The sequence below is a fragment of the Anas platyrhynchos genome, chromosome 8 (genome assembly GCF_047663525.1).
Source record: "Anas platyrhynchos isolate ZD024472 breed Pekin duck chromosome 8, IASCAAS_PekinDuck_T2T, whole genome shotgun sequence".
Classification (NCBI taxonomy): domain Eukaryota; kingdom Metazoa; phylum Chordata; class Aves; order Anseriformes; family Anatidae; genus Anas; species Anas platyrhynchos.
The window spans coordinates 16079353-16096614 of record NC_092594.1 but is presented as its reverse complement, the minus strand read 5'-3'; the positions used below and the strand labels follow the sequence as shown (position 1 = coordinate 16096614).

The following is a 17262-nucleotide window of genomic DNA, read 5'->3' as shown; positions in this document are numbered from 1 at the left end:
TTTCTTTGGGGTTGGGTCACCCTCCGGGACCCCACAAAAGAAATGCGTGCACGGGGCTGGTGCTCAGGCTGGGTTCTGCCTGCGACCGCTTGTCCTGGCATTGCTGGAGCAGCCCCTGTCCTCCCACGGGATGGGGAGATGGTGACAAGTGTGGCTCGGGGCTGCCTGCTGCGGTCCTAGAGGGGAAGAAAAAAACCCAACCCGCCCAAGGTGGTACCTGACCTGCAGCCATCCTGCGCTGCCCCCCCTGCAGCCGCCTCTTCCCCAGGGGAATAGGAGGAGGCTGTGGGTGCCCCGCCAGCCTTTTGCGTAGGTAAAACAGCATGAAGAAGCCAACTAGTGTAATAAATAAGAGAACGAGTTTATTGCCATCGGTGCTAGGGACACAGACAAGAGGACCACACGGGAAGAGAGGTGCCCTCCACCACCGGTGCCCACTGGGCTGCGGCGGTCCCACGTCCCCAACCCCTCTGCGCCAGCCCCCGGGCTCAGGACGCTGCCCTGCCACCCCCGTGGCCCTTTCCACGGCACCGTTGTGGCTGCACCCATGGGTGCACCCCTCCCCGCCCCAACCCACCTACCCACGGCACGGATTTGGGAGCGCGGCCATCACCGCCGGGTCCCTGCCGTGGCTCCCCGCAGCAAAGGGTCCCCCCAGAGCACCGCGGGGCCGCGTGCCTCTGGCTGGGGCACAGCCGGGGAGTTTCTGCTCGATGACTGCGCGAGCTGGCCCGCAGTCAGGTGGGGCCCGGGCCAGGAAAACAGAACTGGTGCAAGGAGCGCAGCCAAGCCCCTCGCCGAGCCCGGCTGCTTCCCAGCAGCTCCAGCGCCGAGGGGACGGGGGCCGCGCGGCGCTGACTACGTGGCAAAGGGCAAAGCTTTTCCACAGTGTTGCAAGGCACATATTTCACAGGGGTGTATTGCTGCTCGCCCTCCTCCTCGCCTCCCCCGAGCTGTTTGTCTTGCTGCGGGATCAACCTTTATTTCCTAACAGCCCCCCCCCCCCCCACACACACAAAAAGAATAATAATAATAATAATAATTAAAAAAAACACATCAGTAAGTGGTTCAGACAAGGAGGGAAAGCCAATGGTCTGGCAAACCGAAGCCGATCATCTTCTGTGCTAACTGCAAGGGGGGAAAAAAAATAAGTAACAACATGCTGAAGTCATTACGCACGGCCGATGCGCTGCTGGCGCCCGACCCCAGCTGAGCACCGCGCCGCAGCCCCTCGGCCCTGCCCCGGCTGGCCAAAAAGGGCAGAGGGCTTCTGTGGTGGCACTCGGGGGGTGTGTTGTGGGCAGAAGGTGCTCCTGTGTGTGTCTGTGTGCATGTTTCGGGAGGAAGGAGCTGTGGCTGCGTCCCACCGCACTCAGCGTGCCCCCTGCCCCAGCTGGGCTGGCGCTGCCTGCGGACACAGGCAGAGCCGCTCAGCAGGCTGGTAGCAGTGAGAAACATTAAATATCACCCAAAATTAAAAAAAATAAGCACAGGGAGGTAAAGAAATACAATCTTTAGTGATGGTTACGCTGCACTAATCCACCACCTTCAGGCCAAGCCCCAGCTTTTTGCACGCAGGTGAGGCTGCGCGCCCGGGCACCCCGCTCGGTGGGCACAAACCCAAGGCAGGGTGACCCCGGGAGCAGGGCGCTGTTTGAGCAGCTCCACGGGTGGCCGGGCTGCACGGAGCCCTCGGGGCACGCCTGGTGGCCGTGCAGCTCGTTCTGCTTGTAGTGCCTTGGCTGCCCCAGGCAGCAGCCCCCAGTTTCCCCGGTGAGGGAGGCTGCGTGGGGAAAGGTTTGGGGCAGGTGATGAAACCAAAAAAAAAACCACCAATTTTGGGCAGTGCATAAGCAGCAAGGACGGGCAGTGCCCCCTTTGCCAGTGCGGGGCTCCAGCTGCTGATGCCGGACACCAGGACTGCGGCAGCCTCCGGCACGGGGCATCACGGTGTGTGGGTCCCCCAGGCCTGTCCCCAGCTGGCAGAGCTCTGCAGTCCCTGGGCAGGACAGGACGCGGCCACGTGGCAGGGTGAGGCACAGCAATGGGCTCTCAGCTGCCCTCGCTGTGCCCGGAGCCCCAGGAACCTGCCAGCATCATCAGGCAGGGTGCAGGGGCCGTGCAGGGGTTACTGCAGGGACTTGACGATTGCCCTGAGGGCGTGGGGCGTCTCTGAGACGGAGGGGGACGAGCTGTAGAAGGTGTTGGTGTGATTCCTGCGCTGCTCGCGGAGGGAGGGAGGGACGGACGAGCTTTTGATGTGGAGAATCCTGGTGTCCATCACCTCGCAGTCGATCTGCATCATCACTTCGTAGTCCTGCCCGTTGATCACGTTCTCTGCAAAAAAAAAAAGAAGTCAGAGTCAGCCGTGCAACGTCGTGACCCAAAGGCATCACAAAGCAGAGCTTTCCGGACACTTTTCGGGTTGGATTGGCTTCAGCTGAAGGCAGAGGCAGAGCTGGAGCAAGGCGGGGGGGATGGGAACCCTTTTGTAGGGTCACACGTGGAGATCTACTGTGCACAGCACAGCCCCGGCCTGCTGCGGACACGCCAAAGGCCCGGCCCACGCTTAGCATCTGCATTCACGTGTAGAAAATAATGTTAAGTCTTTTCTTTTCCACTTCTTCATCTGCACATAATTACGGATGGCGTTTGCAGTGTCTCACATTTATTCCTGCAGAGTTGTTCTTGAGCTACTAAAGCACACAGCTGGTTAAAGATAGGGCTGAGCTAGGAAGCTGCGTGTTTTCACTTTCTTTTACTGGCTTAAGAATCCTGTAACCCTCCCGATACTGAGGATCTAGAGGAATTTCTTCACCAGTTTATTATTTTTAGAAGTGAAAAACGTGAACTCTCAGAAGAATTAACTGTGCCTCATTACCGGGCTGAGCTGCCTGCTGTGCTCGCATGACACTGCGGTGCTGCTGACTGGGAAGCCGTGACCAAGCAGCCCACGATGGGCACAACCCAGGAGACGTGCCTTTGGGAAAAATGTTGGAGAGAAAGAGCTGAGAAGGAGACAGCGATGGTTTCCACTGTCCTGAGAGCTCAGCTGGTGGCAAGACACAGAAGCCACAAGCTGCAAGCACTCAATGAATGTGGCAGGGTGATGGCAGCGAGGAGCCGAGGCTGCCCAGGAGCCCGTCTCCCTGGGAGAAGCCCTGAGATGTTTCCAGCAGGGGAAGGGAGCTCGGCTTGCAGAGATTTGTGCATGGCCTCAGGCTGGGCACGTCTGCTGCTGCAGAAGCTGCTGGGCTTGCACATGGCCAGCATCTGCTGCCCGGCCGGGAAGGTGGGAGACGATCCCCGCACAGACAGCGAGCCCAGGAATGCGAGAGCCGAGATCGGGTTTCCAGGCACGACCAATCCTCGCCTTCCCGAGTGAGAACTGCTGACTGCCATCGGCAGGGTTTTCTTTCTGTGCTGAGGAGGATGGAAGATCACCTAATGGAAAGCGTATGGACTGCAGGAATGCAATATACATTGCTAATTTTTACTGTTTTCCTGGATTAGCTCTGATTCTGGATGACAGCTGACAACCGCGGCCGGACCCTCTTGCACCCTGCGCCACCTGCAGAAGCCATTAGATGGGATGTGTCTGGTACAGTAATGAAAAGCAGGAGCAGACCCTTGCGAAGGGGGCTGGGAAATCAAAGCTCCCACCTGCAGGAATGCACCGCAGACAGCTCGACGTGCCACCGAGCCACTGGGGCCAGGAGCAGCCGTGCTCGGCACCGATGGCCGTGGCTGTGCTGTGGAAGCTTGTCCACAGCGTTGGGAGCCCTGTGTGGGGCTCTGTCTGAGGCCAGTCTCTCTGTGTCACGCTGTCTCTTGTCCTTTGGTTGCCAGCAGACAGCTCGGGATGCAGAGGGGCTGGGATGGTGCTGAGCAGTGGGGAGCAGGAGGAAAGGCTGAGGGAGCCGGAGAGCCCGGCCTTTGGGCTGGAGACAGCTAGCAGGAACAGATCAGCTCCCTGAAAACACAGCTCCTTGGCTCTTCTGCTGTGGAGGCGATGGCTGTAAAGGAGCCCGGCCCTGAGAGAAAATCTGCTCCAAAGCCACAAGTGGGTGAGGTGGGCTGGGCGGGCAGCCAGGGCCAGGAAAACCCCTCGGGAAGCTCCCCGAGGCAGTAAGGGGACCCTGCATTTGCCTGCAGTGGCCAGCCCCGTGGGTTACCACCAGGCTCCCTGGCACTGCAGAAGCTGGAATAAAAACACCCCAGAGAGCAGCGACGTGAGCGAGGGAGCCGTGCTCTGTGTGGGTGGCAGCCAAGAGCATGGGAACGGGCTCCTCCAGCCTCCCGCTGCCCCGGCTCTGACAAAAGCTCCCCCCGTGACAAAATCCAGCCCCAAAGTGTGTGTGAACGGGCACGGGAAGGGCAGAGCTCCCCCACCTTTGGGTGCTGAAGGCTGTCACTGCTCCGACACTCGCTGAGCAGCGGGCAGGCAGCTCAGAAACGATTCCACAAGGCTCCGGCCTGAGCTCGAGCCCATGGCATTGTTTCATGGTCTGGATGAGGACTGGAGAGTGGACTTACAGGGTTTCTGGAAGATGCTAGGCTGGAGAGCTTTCAAGCACCTTGGAGGACTGCATTAGGCTACAGCTTCACTAAAAGAGAGGGGCCGGCCAAAATCCTCAGGATGCGTTTCAGCAAAGGCGAGAGCGAAGCACAAGGCTTGGGAGGATTCAGAACACGAGTATGAACGGGGCCGGGCGGGAGCACTGCAGAAGAAGTTGGAGGGCCGCAGAGGCTCGCTGGGCACAGGCCAGCAGCACAACAGGCCTCGAAATCATCAGCTCCAGTGCGAGAAAAACAGCCTTACCCTTGCCCAGGTTTCTAACGTGGCACCCACCGAACCTCCTGCGGGGAGCTGGGGTCGGTGCCGGGAGGACTGAGCCGGCTGCAGGCCAGCACTGCCCCTGTGTGCCCCGCGGGGCTGCTCGCACCGAGCCACTTCTGACGGCTCTTGCGTTACCTACGAGTGGTGCTCTGTGGGATTACACAAGTGAAAAGGGAACGGATGTCCCGGAGAGGTGTCGGGGTCTATAAATAGATTTATTGCTCCTCTGTGAAGCCCAGGACGTACAGCTTTTCGCACAAAGCTCCCCGTTGGGCTTCAGACGCTCCCCTTTGCCGGCCAAGAGGCCGTGCCGGTTATTAATTGCGAACAGCTCTCAGGCCGTGCCTCGTGGAGGCTGTTTCAAAATACGAGCAAGGTAGCTGTGCCAAGCCCTGCAGCTCCCTGCCGGCACCTTCCCGGAGAGGCGTGCTGGCCTGGGCTGGACCCAGCTCCCAGCGCTGAGCCGGGTCCGGGCAGCGCCAAGCCCCCAGCGCTGCTCTCCAGGGCTCGCCGCGGCTCCTCCGACAAGCAAACAGGCTGCGAGTGCCAGCTGATGAAAGGCAAAGTCAGCAGGCCAAACTGAAAATGTCCAGCAAACAAAGCCGAGGGTAAGAGCTACTGCTACCAATTACTGGAGAAGGTGGAAGTTTGCCTTAACCTCTGGAGCACCAGATTTTCAAAAGAGCAAGAGAACAGAGTCCTCCTCCTCCCTGAAGGGAGCTTTTCAATCAGCCCCAGGACCCACACAACTCCTTTATTTGATGCCAAACGCCATGGAAGCATCTCTCCATACGGTATCACACAACCACCAACTCTTTTAAAGGCACCGTTGCTGCACACATGCTCCCACCCTTGGTATTTTCCACGTTTCCTTCTAACAAGAGGGCTCGCTTTGCCACATCAGATTCCCCACAGGGTCCGTGTCGGTGTTAATTTGCGCCTCCAGCCCCTTCAGCAGCCCCATCTATCACACCAGCAGGAACCCAGGCAGCTTTCGCAGAGCCACCAGAGGTGTTGGTGGCTGCTTTGTGCTAGCTGTGCGACGCTGACAACGATGAAGTTTGGCTTGAAGAATGATTTAGCACCAAACCACCAAAACAATTTACACTGCAACCTGTCCCGGCCCGAAACAGAGATTATTTTAGGGCAGCACAGAGCTGAGAAAGCAGAAGAGAAGAGCACCAGCTGCGTGCAGCTCCGGGGCTGGGCTGCTGAAGTGCTTCAGCTGTCCCCAAAAAATCTTCAGGGGGTTTTCTCTGCCCCGTCACTGCTGCGACCTTCCATCCCCTCCGTGGAGCAGCGCCGACTGTCCGCCACATCTGGACAACGTTTCCGTCTGAAGGCTTGGTGTGCACTACCAAATAAGTATCGAAATGCAGCAGTGTTGCTGTAAAAGCTACCAGGACTAAAAATACACTCATTGCAACAACGCAGCAGGGTTTCTAAAATATTTACAGATTTGCTTGTTACACGGGATTACTTGAGGCAAGGGAGAAAGTTAGACTGTGACCCAAGTCATTTTTTTTTTCTGAAATCAACTTTCTGCCTCCAACTATTTCCAAGCAAACCAGTCACAACAGCCTTGTCTCTGTGGACCCAGCTGCCCCCAGACCCTGAGGTGGGTTAGATGAGGTCCTGGGTGTTTCTGCTCTGCAGGTCTTCCCACGGAAACCCCTCCCAGCTGGTCTCCTAACTCCCCTTCACACTTTTCACGCTGCAGCATCGCTGCCACCTCTGCAAGAGGATGCTGGGCATGGCCAGAGAGGGCCCAGTTTGGGTAAACTGGGCTTGCAGTTGGTTTGGGCAGGGAGCCGAGGGCCTCTCAAGAAGAGAAGATCAGAATCAGTGGTGTTGATCCTCTCAGGCTCAGCATTTAAAGCTCCCTCAGGTAGAGCATTTCTTGGCAATCCAGAGACACTGGTGACAGCACCGGCTGTGGGCATGCTTCTTGCAGGCAGGATGGCCAGATCTGAAAGCCAGCCAGCTTAGGCAACGCTAACTGCAAAGAAGGAGGGAAAAGGGAAAAAAAAAAGAGAAGAAAACAAAGGCAAGGCACAGAGCAGTTTTGCTGCACAGAAAGCTCTCTTGGGAGCACGAGAAAGGAAAGAGGCTGGGGAGAGCAACTCCGCTCGGCAGAACCATCCCATGGCTGCTCGGGAGGCACCACGTGTAAACAAATCTGCAGAGTCTGCAAAACCAGACAGACCCACGCACAAGACAAATAGCTGTACACAGCAGAGTAGCCTAAAAAGGAATTCCTCAGGCTTTGTTCACGAACAAGGGCTGGGAGTTTGTTGGGGGCAGCAAGCAGGGGGCTGCTCCGAGCGCAGCAGGACGGGACCGAGGCATAGCACCAGGTCAGGGCAAATACAAACTTTTGGGGTAGAATAAAGAGCAAATTGCTGCTTCCTCGCCACCTGACCCACGGCGTTCATGGTTCCTCAGGTTCTGTTCCAGCCCTTCTCTCAGCCATCTCTTGCCAATTCAGCAGTGATAAGTTACACTGCTCTTCTTCCCTGGCTAAGCTGGAGCTTCAGGGAATGGTCCCCAGGGAGCAGGAACAGCTCGGGCAGAACCCAGCACTGTAGGTTTGGGCAGGAACACTCTTTCCATGTTTTTGTGTTGTTGTTTTTTTTTTTTTCACACCTGCTGAAATGAGTCCCACTCTCTTCTGAGACCTTCCACCCTCTGAAGAGCTGCGCTGTGCACCCTTGCCTCTGCAGAAGCTCTGCTCTCCCTTCCCAGCCCAAGGTACCCACACGTGCTCAGCTCTCACAGGTTCAACCAACCCGTCCCAATGTGCGACCTGATTTTTTACAGTTCCTGATGCCACTTGTCACTTGCCATCCCCTGTTTACATATCCTTAGCTGTTAACACCGACACAAGAATGCTTCAAGTGCTCCTTTACACCTTGGTCCTCTGCAGGCACTACAGATTCCCTGGCAGGCTTCCTCTGCAAAGTTGTTTTTATTCTTTTTTTATGCCTTAAGCAAGTTGTTCCTCAGTATCATTTTTGGCTGGACTTCTTACGGCTTGATGCTAAGTCTGCCAGAAATCGTGTGCTTTTCCTAATTCCCTCATTTGGTCGCAGTGTCTATTGTTCAAGAGAGCTCTTCTTACTTCTAAGAATCTACTTTAATGTATTATTTAAGCCTGCTGGATTTTCTAGGGTCCTTTTAAAGGTCCTTTTGCACTGTCTTTAATCGTTCTCCAGACCACTCGCCAGCATTTTACCCTATTGTTTTCCTTTTAATGTTTTCCCATTCTTACGTAGCCCTTAACCTTTGAAGTTGTACTATAGTATCTACTTCACCATTTCAATTTGTAGGCACTTACTGATAAAATTAACTTAATTAGTCGACTTCATTTGCTTTTCCAGGAGGCAGCCACCACTTGTTCACTGACACGGACCTTTTCTGTCATCCAGTATCATTTGTACCCTGGTGTTAAAGTGTCTCCCTAATTTAAGAGTGAAGGCTGGTGAGAGCCTGTACGCACTCCCAGTTCAAATGTCTTTACAGGTTGGATGTTATCCAGATAGTGAGCTGAATTTTCCACCTGTCTCACTTGGATACATAAAATTACCTCATTTATTTAGATACTGTGATCAGCCCTTGCTTGTAGAAGCGTGTTTTTAATACCACCTCCTCGAAGCTTCTGTCTGCATGGGGCAAGCACTTTCCTCCACGGGAACTTCTCTGCTACAATAGATTTGCCAGTTAATTAAAAATAAATACGAATTGCACACGTGCTGCAGAGTGCCTCCCTGAATAATGCACACTAATAAAAATGCTAAGTCCGCTTCAAAGACTTCTGCCTTGCAGCTACATCAGCAGGAGATGTCCAGCTTTAAGACACAAGCGCTGGCTCAGAAACAGAGATGCCTCCTTTTCTTGGAGTGGGGCAGCTCAGATTGGCAACGATTTCTCCATCCGCATTCACCCAGAATGTATTCGTGCTGTATGGGGAGATGCCACCACTGCCTCACCTGGGGCTGCAAGAGACGGGATGGAGGCAGAGGACGTACAAGGCGCTGGTGGACGACTGAAACTGCAAATCTCCTTCAGGTGCTCAGGATGTATTTTTCAAACCCTTTCCTGCAGCAACGCTGACGTTGGCTCACACCAGGAGGCCAGCACCAAGTGGTAGAGGTGCGGTGACCGGATGAAGTGGACTAGGAAAGCTGCAGTGTGGAAGACTGGGACTGGGATAAGAGAACAAGGCAGAGTCCTGCTGGCCCAGCTGGCTGCAGTCTCCTAAGAGACCGCAATCAAAACACAGAAAAAGACTCTCTTGGACTGCTGTGTTTTTACTGATCTCTAGGTTTACCCCAGTGATGTTCTCAAGACAGAACTCATAAATGTGAACCTCATCTACCAGCCCCCTTTCAGCTCTTTATGTTTTTACAGGGTGAGCTCATTACATATAATTATGTTTCAGATCATGGCAGAAATAAAGAGCTACCAGTCACCAGGGCCGGCCTATGTATCACAAACATAAAACTGTATTTGCCACCTCTAAATTAACACGACGAGGAGTTATGTAATCTTGAATTTACAACATTGAAAATGTATTAGGGCAGATCAGCTGGACTCAGGGCTAGAATTACGACGTGCCGCACAAACACAGCTCAAACCAGCTGAGATGGAGACTGCAATCTCACCGATCAGGACTGAAATTTCCTTTTTTGCTTTGCAGCACAGCTCTCGGCACGGTGCTGACTGTGAAGCTTGGTGGGTGAGCGTACCTACACGGCAGAATCAGCATCCAGCTTTAACGGGTATCTAGGAGATAGGCTCTCTGCAGCTCAGCTCCAAACTCAACCTGGCTCCTGCAGCTCCGTACTGGCAGCTCATGGCATGGGTTCCTTTTTTCTTCCATGCTGTGAATTTTATATAGCATGCCTTTTATATGGAAAAACAATCTGGTGTAGGAACTGTATGCTGGCACTTGAAATAGTAAATCTGAAGTCCAATTAATTTGTGACTCATTCTTTACCACTTCTTGGACAACATGTTCCCAGGAAAATGCCATCTGTAGCATTTATCCTGTCTGTCCAGGGATGACCAGTCACACTGGGGCTTTAGCCAGCTATATCACACAAAACCCAAGAGATTTTCCCGTTAACGAAGGGGCAAAAAGACACAGAAGATCCTCTGAACTCATCTTCCTGTTCTTTTGAATACTTAAAAATAGGTTACTTATTTAGCAGTTTAGGTAAACAGACCATTATGAAAAGTCACAGGGGAATAAGCCTTTATGATTTCATTTCTTGATCGTTTCCTGTCTAACTAACTAAACATGAACTCAAATGACACGGATTCCTTTTCTTCTGCATGCAGAATATTTGAATGATTTCTGTCATACTTCTTTGACTAATTTAATCTTCCCCTTCCTGTCAAGGACAACGTGCATTAGCAGGAAAGTGGTGGGGAGTGCAAAATCTCTCAAAGAGCAAAACTTAGCAAAAACTTGTGTTTCAAGCTGAATCTAGGCAGTGATCAGTTTTACGTTCATGGAAACAGGGAAGATGAGGGGGGTTATTCTGCTCTGGCAAACAGCAATTTCCCATCACTTTGAAAAGAGAAAAGCAGTGAGAACAGCAACATCTTACAATCTGACTAAAACCTGTGGTTAGAATTCCTTCACAAAGCCTGTCCTGCCAAGCTTTGGGCCCTGACCTCTGGAGCAGAATTTCAGATGAGCTCAAGGGGTGAAGCACATCTGTGACACCAGCAAACCGCCGTTACTACAGCAGGACCACAGTAACCCAACACGCTGCTTGTCTGACTGCACACCAGCACAGCAGACTCTCCACGTCGCAGTCCAGGCACCAAAATCAGCTGTTGCAGAGAGTCCTAGCCAAGAGTGAGCTTCGGCTTGTGTTTGTCCTGGTCTGGCTTCACCAAACTACTCGTGCTCCTAAAATGGGCAAATTTTGAAAATGGCCTGTAGACTTAGAGCATGGAGACACACTCAGATATACTATTCTATATCCTGATTGAGAAGCCTTGCTGATTGATAGGATTCTCAGTGACCTTCTGAAAAAAAACGTTAGCAGTCACCCTACCTTCGTCTCATAGATTGTAATCCTACCCGCACAACTTCCAGATCCTCTTCCTATACACTATAGCTTATAAGGCTATGCGATTTCTCAGTGCCTTCTGTTAAATCCAGCCATAAAAGCAGAATCAGCAAGGGAAAGCTCTCTGCAGATCACGCTTGTGCAGCCCAGAGATGAGCCCTCTGTACCTACTAGCCTGGCACGAGCTTCCCAGTCTGGGGCCAAGCACAGCAACCATGAGAGGGAGCCACAGGGATTAACATCTGGCTGCTAAGCACGAAGAAGGAACTGACAACACCTACAGACAGAAGGCTACCTGAACTGTGAAGCAGCAAAGGAAAGTCAGCCGCTCGTAAATGTATTGTTTTAGACCTTCCTCGCTCAATGACTGGGAATTCTGCTTCTTCTCCTGCAAGAGGGAAATGACATCTTTTGTTTGCTTGACCCTGAAGGCAGAGGAAGTTGGAGGCTATTTTTTTAACCCCGAGACATGAGAACTTATAGAACATTGCCATTTCCCAACTAGATTTTGTTTTTTATCTTCCTTCTCAGCCTGTGTGGGTTCTGTTTGCCTTATGGATTTTTCACAGAGTTTGCTACCAGCCTTGGACATCTGCAAGGGGCTTTTGCACGTGGCTGTCAGTTGAAAGAGCGCGCTTTGTAGCTGCGTGCAAATATCTGTGCTACTTGATGGCAGCAAGCCCTCTGGTTTTGATCAAAAAGCCTTCCCACTGTATTTGTTATTAGCCATTTTAATTGAAACGTGGATTATTTCAGAGCACTTTTGAAGTCTGTTACATCAGTGGGGTGAGAATTGCTGGAAAGGAAGGCCGAGGGAAATAGCTGCGAGCAGGAGCTGGCCAACGCAACCGAGCATATGGACTTCGCAAAGCTCTCCATTCCACTCGGTAGATTTTTACCTCTAAGAGCCTCTTTGGCTGTTGTGCTTCATCACAAAAAGCAGCTCTTAGGCTAACTCCATCCAGGAACACACACATTACAGAAGATCAGGCACACAAACAAGTATAACAAAGGCAGGCTGAAGACAAGTCCCATTGTGTGACATCAGAGCACGGACCTATCCAGAATATCTGCAGAAAATTCAAAAAACTCTGTTCATGGCTGTCAGTTCTCAGAAAATAAGGTGAGGAACTTGTCTGCTGGCTGGACATGTACTTGCTTATTGCTAGGCAACTGATAAACTCCCCTGTTTTCAACAGCCTTGCTGTTAATGCTCTCCTCACAGCAGCTCTCTCTTGGATCGACGGATACTCAGGACTCAGTAACCAGCTCTGGTAACTTATTCCACGCACCAGCAGCTGAACTGATCCCCATGAATCAGCCTCCATGTAAACAACCGCTGGCCCTGACTTCTACACTCATGTATTGGGAGCAAGGGAAAGGGGAGAGACTAATGCCAAAGGACACGCTGACACAGTACAGGATATCCAGGGGGTTCTAGGAAGAGGATGTGCAGCCTTCACCTCCAGACAACGAAGGATCCCAAATCTTCACCATGTGAAGACCGTACATTAGCCCTTAACGTGAAATCAACAGGAAATCTGCAGCTTAGTACTCAGCTGGTTGGTTTCCACGTGGTAAATGGTCTGATGCTGGCACTAACAACACTTGTGTTTGTAACTAGCAGAAAATCCAAGGCACTAGCTCTGCTTCTTCCAACATCTGCAACCCCAGTGTTTGCCTGGGGAAAAATACATTAACCAAAGTGTCTTCTTCAGCTGAATTCTGACTGCTGTCTCCTACAAGGAGTGGCTGTACAGATGTTCTCTCTTTTGCACGCTGCATGGAGAGGACTACTGGTAGTGTGCGCTGCGCTGCAGAGCTGCAGACGTCCTGCAGAGACAAAAGGCCCGTGCTTGGGGTCGGAAGAGTGGCTTAGCTGTGCTGCTCTCTATAGGTTATTTTGATCCAAAGACCCATGTTATAACCCACTGCATTTTTTACAGCAGTTAAATAAATACAAGACTAATGGCAAATGTTTCCATTTAAACTTCAAGCAAGGCACCGCCTATATGTCAATTTGGAACTGGTGTAATGAGCCAACGCGACTCTGAATTACAATAAAAGCAAATTTAGGAATGAAATCTACTGGAGACTTAACTGGTCTCAAGTGCATAGTTAGATTTCTAAAATAATAGCTGCAATCCAGCATAACAAACATGACTTGCTTAAAAACAAAAGCTGAAGTTTAACTGTAAATTGCAGTTGGCTTTCATTCCCATGAGAAACTGTCAGATATTTCTTCTTGGAATAACTTCTCAGCAAAGTCATACCAGTGATACTCACAGAACCACGCACGGTGGGACTGGGGCTACACAACTCTGCTTTTTTTCCCTCCAGGCTTATCAAGCCCGGGTTACTTAGGTCCCATCAGGAAGATTGTTTTTGACTACTACTTGTGTCCAGAAATGCTGGGGCGTCGTAGCTGGGCAGAGGGAGGTCAAGACGTGGGCTCAGCTGGCTGCAGGGACCGAGGGGAGAGTTGGGCTGAGTGACAGCAGCCAGCAGGGAAGTGGGACAAGGGTAAAGCACAATGAGAGCAGCTGGGGAGGCAGCAACGCAGAAGCTGATAGCAAAAGCACTGGCTGTGAATTACAGGAGTGGCCTGGTGAGCATGGAAGGGAGGCTGGAACAGGGTGGGGAGAAACCAATCGGTGAGAGAGGAGGGATTAACATGCACCAACACAATTGTTGTCTACTAAAAAAAAAAAAAAAAGAAAAAGACAAAGAAAAGCAACACCTTAATACTTAAATATATTTCAGAACACACTTTCAGGCACCAGCACACACGCCCTCAGTGGAGTGCTTTGTACAATATTCTCTTAAATATTCCAGCTACAACTTCCATTGTACTGAACGCGCACACACACATGTCTACTAGGAAGTTTTCTTTCGAGATCTGCCATCAGCTGAAAAGCACTAGCGCTGCTGGACTTACATCAAGTTTTCCCCTGAGAAGAATTACAAAAAACTTTTCGAACTACAAACCAAATTCTGTTTCGTACACGGGTGAGATAGAGTCAAACAAACCTTGCAGAGCTATGTCACTAACCTCCACGTTGAGTCACACAAGACAGTGACTGACACCTCGTTTCATTTCCCGATCTCTGCCCGCACTTGTTCTCTCCCCATTGCTGCTGCTGGGAGCTGCTCAGTGAGCTCAAGAGTCTCCAGCAGAGCTCAGAGGGCACTCAAGAGATCAAAGCACAATCAGAAAAGGATGACAGCCCTGCTGGTAAAAGACCGTCCAAGTTGTTCAAAACATCCTCTAATGAACTGTAAAGCTGTTTCATGTTTGTGAAGTGTCAGGGGTAAACGTTAGTACTCAGATAAAATTAAGATCCTGTCGAAGAAAGCAAGTGAAGTAGTTCTGAAAAAGATTCAAAGCAAAGGCCATTCCGCTTGTACTCCCTTCAGCTCCTCTGCCAGTGGCAGTGAAAAGGGTTTCCCTTCTTCCACAAAGACCTGTCTGAGGCATGAGGAAAGGCAGGAGCTCGTTCACTCAAAGCTTTGACAGTTCCACGCAGGGAGACCCAGCCTTTTCCAGCAGCCAATTCTCTGCAGGTGGACAAAGAATTAAGGTGGGCTTAAAAGCAGAGCAGACAGCTTGGAGAAAAGCTTTGCTGTCAGCAAACTTCCAGATGCCTCTTCAGGACACACTCAGTCCCCGCAGAGGCAGGACAGGGTGGAGGAGCAATGTTCTCAAAGGAGAGGAACAGGTTTGTCTCCAGGCAGAAGTTTTTAGGGAACAGTCTCCTATCAGCAATCTACTAATTATCACATTAAACATTATGCCAAGGTACCCACTGCCTCTTATGTATCTTGTAATTTTCTTCCTAACACCTGGCTGAGTGTCACAGAGGAAGCAGTGTTCGATGCCATTGTTGACGTAATTGCTGTCCTCGTGTCTGATCCATTTCAACACCTCTACCAAGTCCCAGGATATTTTTTATTTCCTGGATTATACCGATGTTCTGTAGAAAAATCCCAAAAAACTCCAGTAACTACAATCTCACAATGTTTCATTCTTAATAAAGGGTACGATTTATCACTGGACTCTGATGTGCATTTTCCAAATCATATTCACTCCAATAACTGAACAGCTATCCCACTTCAGACTCAATAGCATTTTAAGAATAAATACTTTGTAAATTAGAAATAGGGTTTATTCTCCAAGTGATAAAGTTCACATTTGCATGTGATAATTCAGCTCAGCCAGAAAAGGATTTTTGTAACAGACATGAAAAGGGAGTTTCAGACTGAGGAATGCCAAAAATAATTCTGATACATCTAATAAAAATTTCCTTAAGACAGCTGGTTATATATTATCACTCTAGACTTACCATACTGTAGTGCATGGGAAAACATAATTATTAAGATGTTGCAAGCCCGAACTGATGTGTTTGTTTGTTTATGGAAATTTATGTCATCAGACAATGTTTTTGGCCCGCTTGAATTTAACAAAAACATTTGGGTTTATGATTCACTTGTACTGTAAAGCATGTATTACAAAGGCATTGCAGTGTATAGAGACTCAGTAAGCAAAGTTTGTACTGTCACAAGGTTCCTGCTGCATTTGATGACTGTGACAGTGACACTGTCTTAACTTGGCAGCTCCTCATCACATGAATTAATGGTACATTTGTACAGTTCAAGTCATATCTCTCACGTGGGACTAAAACGGAGGCCAAGATCATTTCTTTTCACTAACAAGCCTGTGCCTTTAGTACAAAGCTGTTTTCTATGCACGAGGCCTCTTGTGACAGTCTGGGATGCCAGGCACGCACGGATGATGTGCCAGTATCCCTTTTCCAGGGAGAACTTTGTCAACTACCAGTTTGACATCTTTTCCAAAGCTGCAACAACGGCCGCTTAGTCTAAGCTTGGTTTCCATACACAAGTCAGGCATCTCTTTGAAATTATTCTCCTATCAGTCTCTTTCATGTTTTGCACTTACCATTGATGTTTACAGCTGGCAACACTATAGACATCTTTGGTCTTCTGGTCTTGTTGTGTGTGGTGGCTGGCAGTAACAGGTGGTCCTGAAAAACAGGGGAAAAGATGTGTTAAATCTACCCTGGAAGCACAGAGCTGGGAAAATTCCTTTCCATTCTGTGTTACAGGCATTCCACATAAAAGTATTTATGACAGCTTAGCAATTTCAAATTGTTGAGAGAGTCTTCCAAAAGTCACAGCAGTTGCTCACGCTGTGCAACCAAGGAGAAATCCCTATCGCATGCAGCAGAATATGAAAAGGCCTTGATCATGTGGAGAGAGATGGAAACTCCTATTAGGCCCTAGTTCAACAGAGTACTTATGTATATGATTAAAGTAATTGAACTTGACTTCAATGATATTTAAACATGTGGTTAAGGGCTTTGCTGAACTGGAGCCGTTACTGGCAGTGCTGTCTGCTTTCTATATAAATATCGTCTTGCTGTATCTATGGCAAGCTCATGCCACATGCCTCTTGCAGCAGGGCTCTATCAGTTAGGGCTGTGATGGGGTGTGAAATACGGGCTCTGCTGACAAAACCTACCAAGGTTGCCTGATGACAAAGCTATGCCTTAGGAGTTTATTTCAGCTGGGAGGTGGCTCGGCGCTGCCGTAGGACAGGAGGGTTCAAACCACCCCGGGTTCTCAGCAGCAGGAGCTGTGTCTGCAGGAGAAGCTCCAGACGTGGACCTGACCTGCCAGGAAAAATGCCGCCTTTCCTCAGTTTTCTTGCTAGCTGTTGCTGAGCTCGTATCACTCAGCCTGTCATCTGGGAAAAAGAGAGCCTTTCCCAGGCTCCAGAGAATGAATTCAAGGGTTTATTTTCCCACGTGTTTGTCCCTCGCAGCCCCAACAGCTCCAAATTCACCCTGCGTCACTGAGAAGAACCCAGCCAGCAGGTGCCACCACGCATCTATCTCACATAGGTAAAAAGCAGAAGGAAGTTTGGAACTTTGATCTTATTTTGTGCTTTCCCAATTGTAAAATTCCCAAGGTATTTTAGGAAACTGGCACTCAGACACCTTACAAGCAGCTCTTCAGCTCCCTGGGTAAGGCTAAGAACAGGCACACAAACGCCTTGTGCTTCTGGACAAGGTTTTGGTAGCCTGAATTAGACTTCCTCCAGGGCACACTTGTTAATTCCTTAATTTCAGGAGAATATTTTTCCCATTTTAGTATCTAATCACTCCATTATTATGTCTAAAATTCAGGGTACTGAGTTACACACACAGTTAGGTGTTAAATATCTCAAGATATTCTGTAGATATTGCAGAAATATCACTGCTTTTCCCCACAAAAAAAAAAAAAGACTGACGACAAGAAAAAAAAAACAAACGACTT

The 17262-nt window shown here is 50.2% G+C and overlaps 1 protein-coding gene across 2 annotated transcripts in view; it reads right to left on the bottom strand.

The window, feature by feature from the left end:
• Positions 1-340: 340 nt before the first annotated feature.
• The window catches only part of ATF6 (activating transcription factor 6), a 72697-nt gene continuing 55775 nt past the window's right edge, over positions 341-17262 (bottom strand). For both annotated transcript variants that reach the window (XM_027462432.3, XM_072041422.1), the window contains exons 15-16: positions 15884-15968; positions 341-2337 (exon numbers count right to left, since the gene is read on the bottom strand). In XM_027462432.3, the coding sequence (XP_027318233.2) occupies positions 2129-2337; positions 15884-15968 (294 nt within the window). In that variant the 3' untranslated portion in view covers positions 341-2128. The remainder of the gene's footprint in view (positions 2338-15883; positions 15969-17262) is intronic.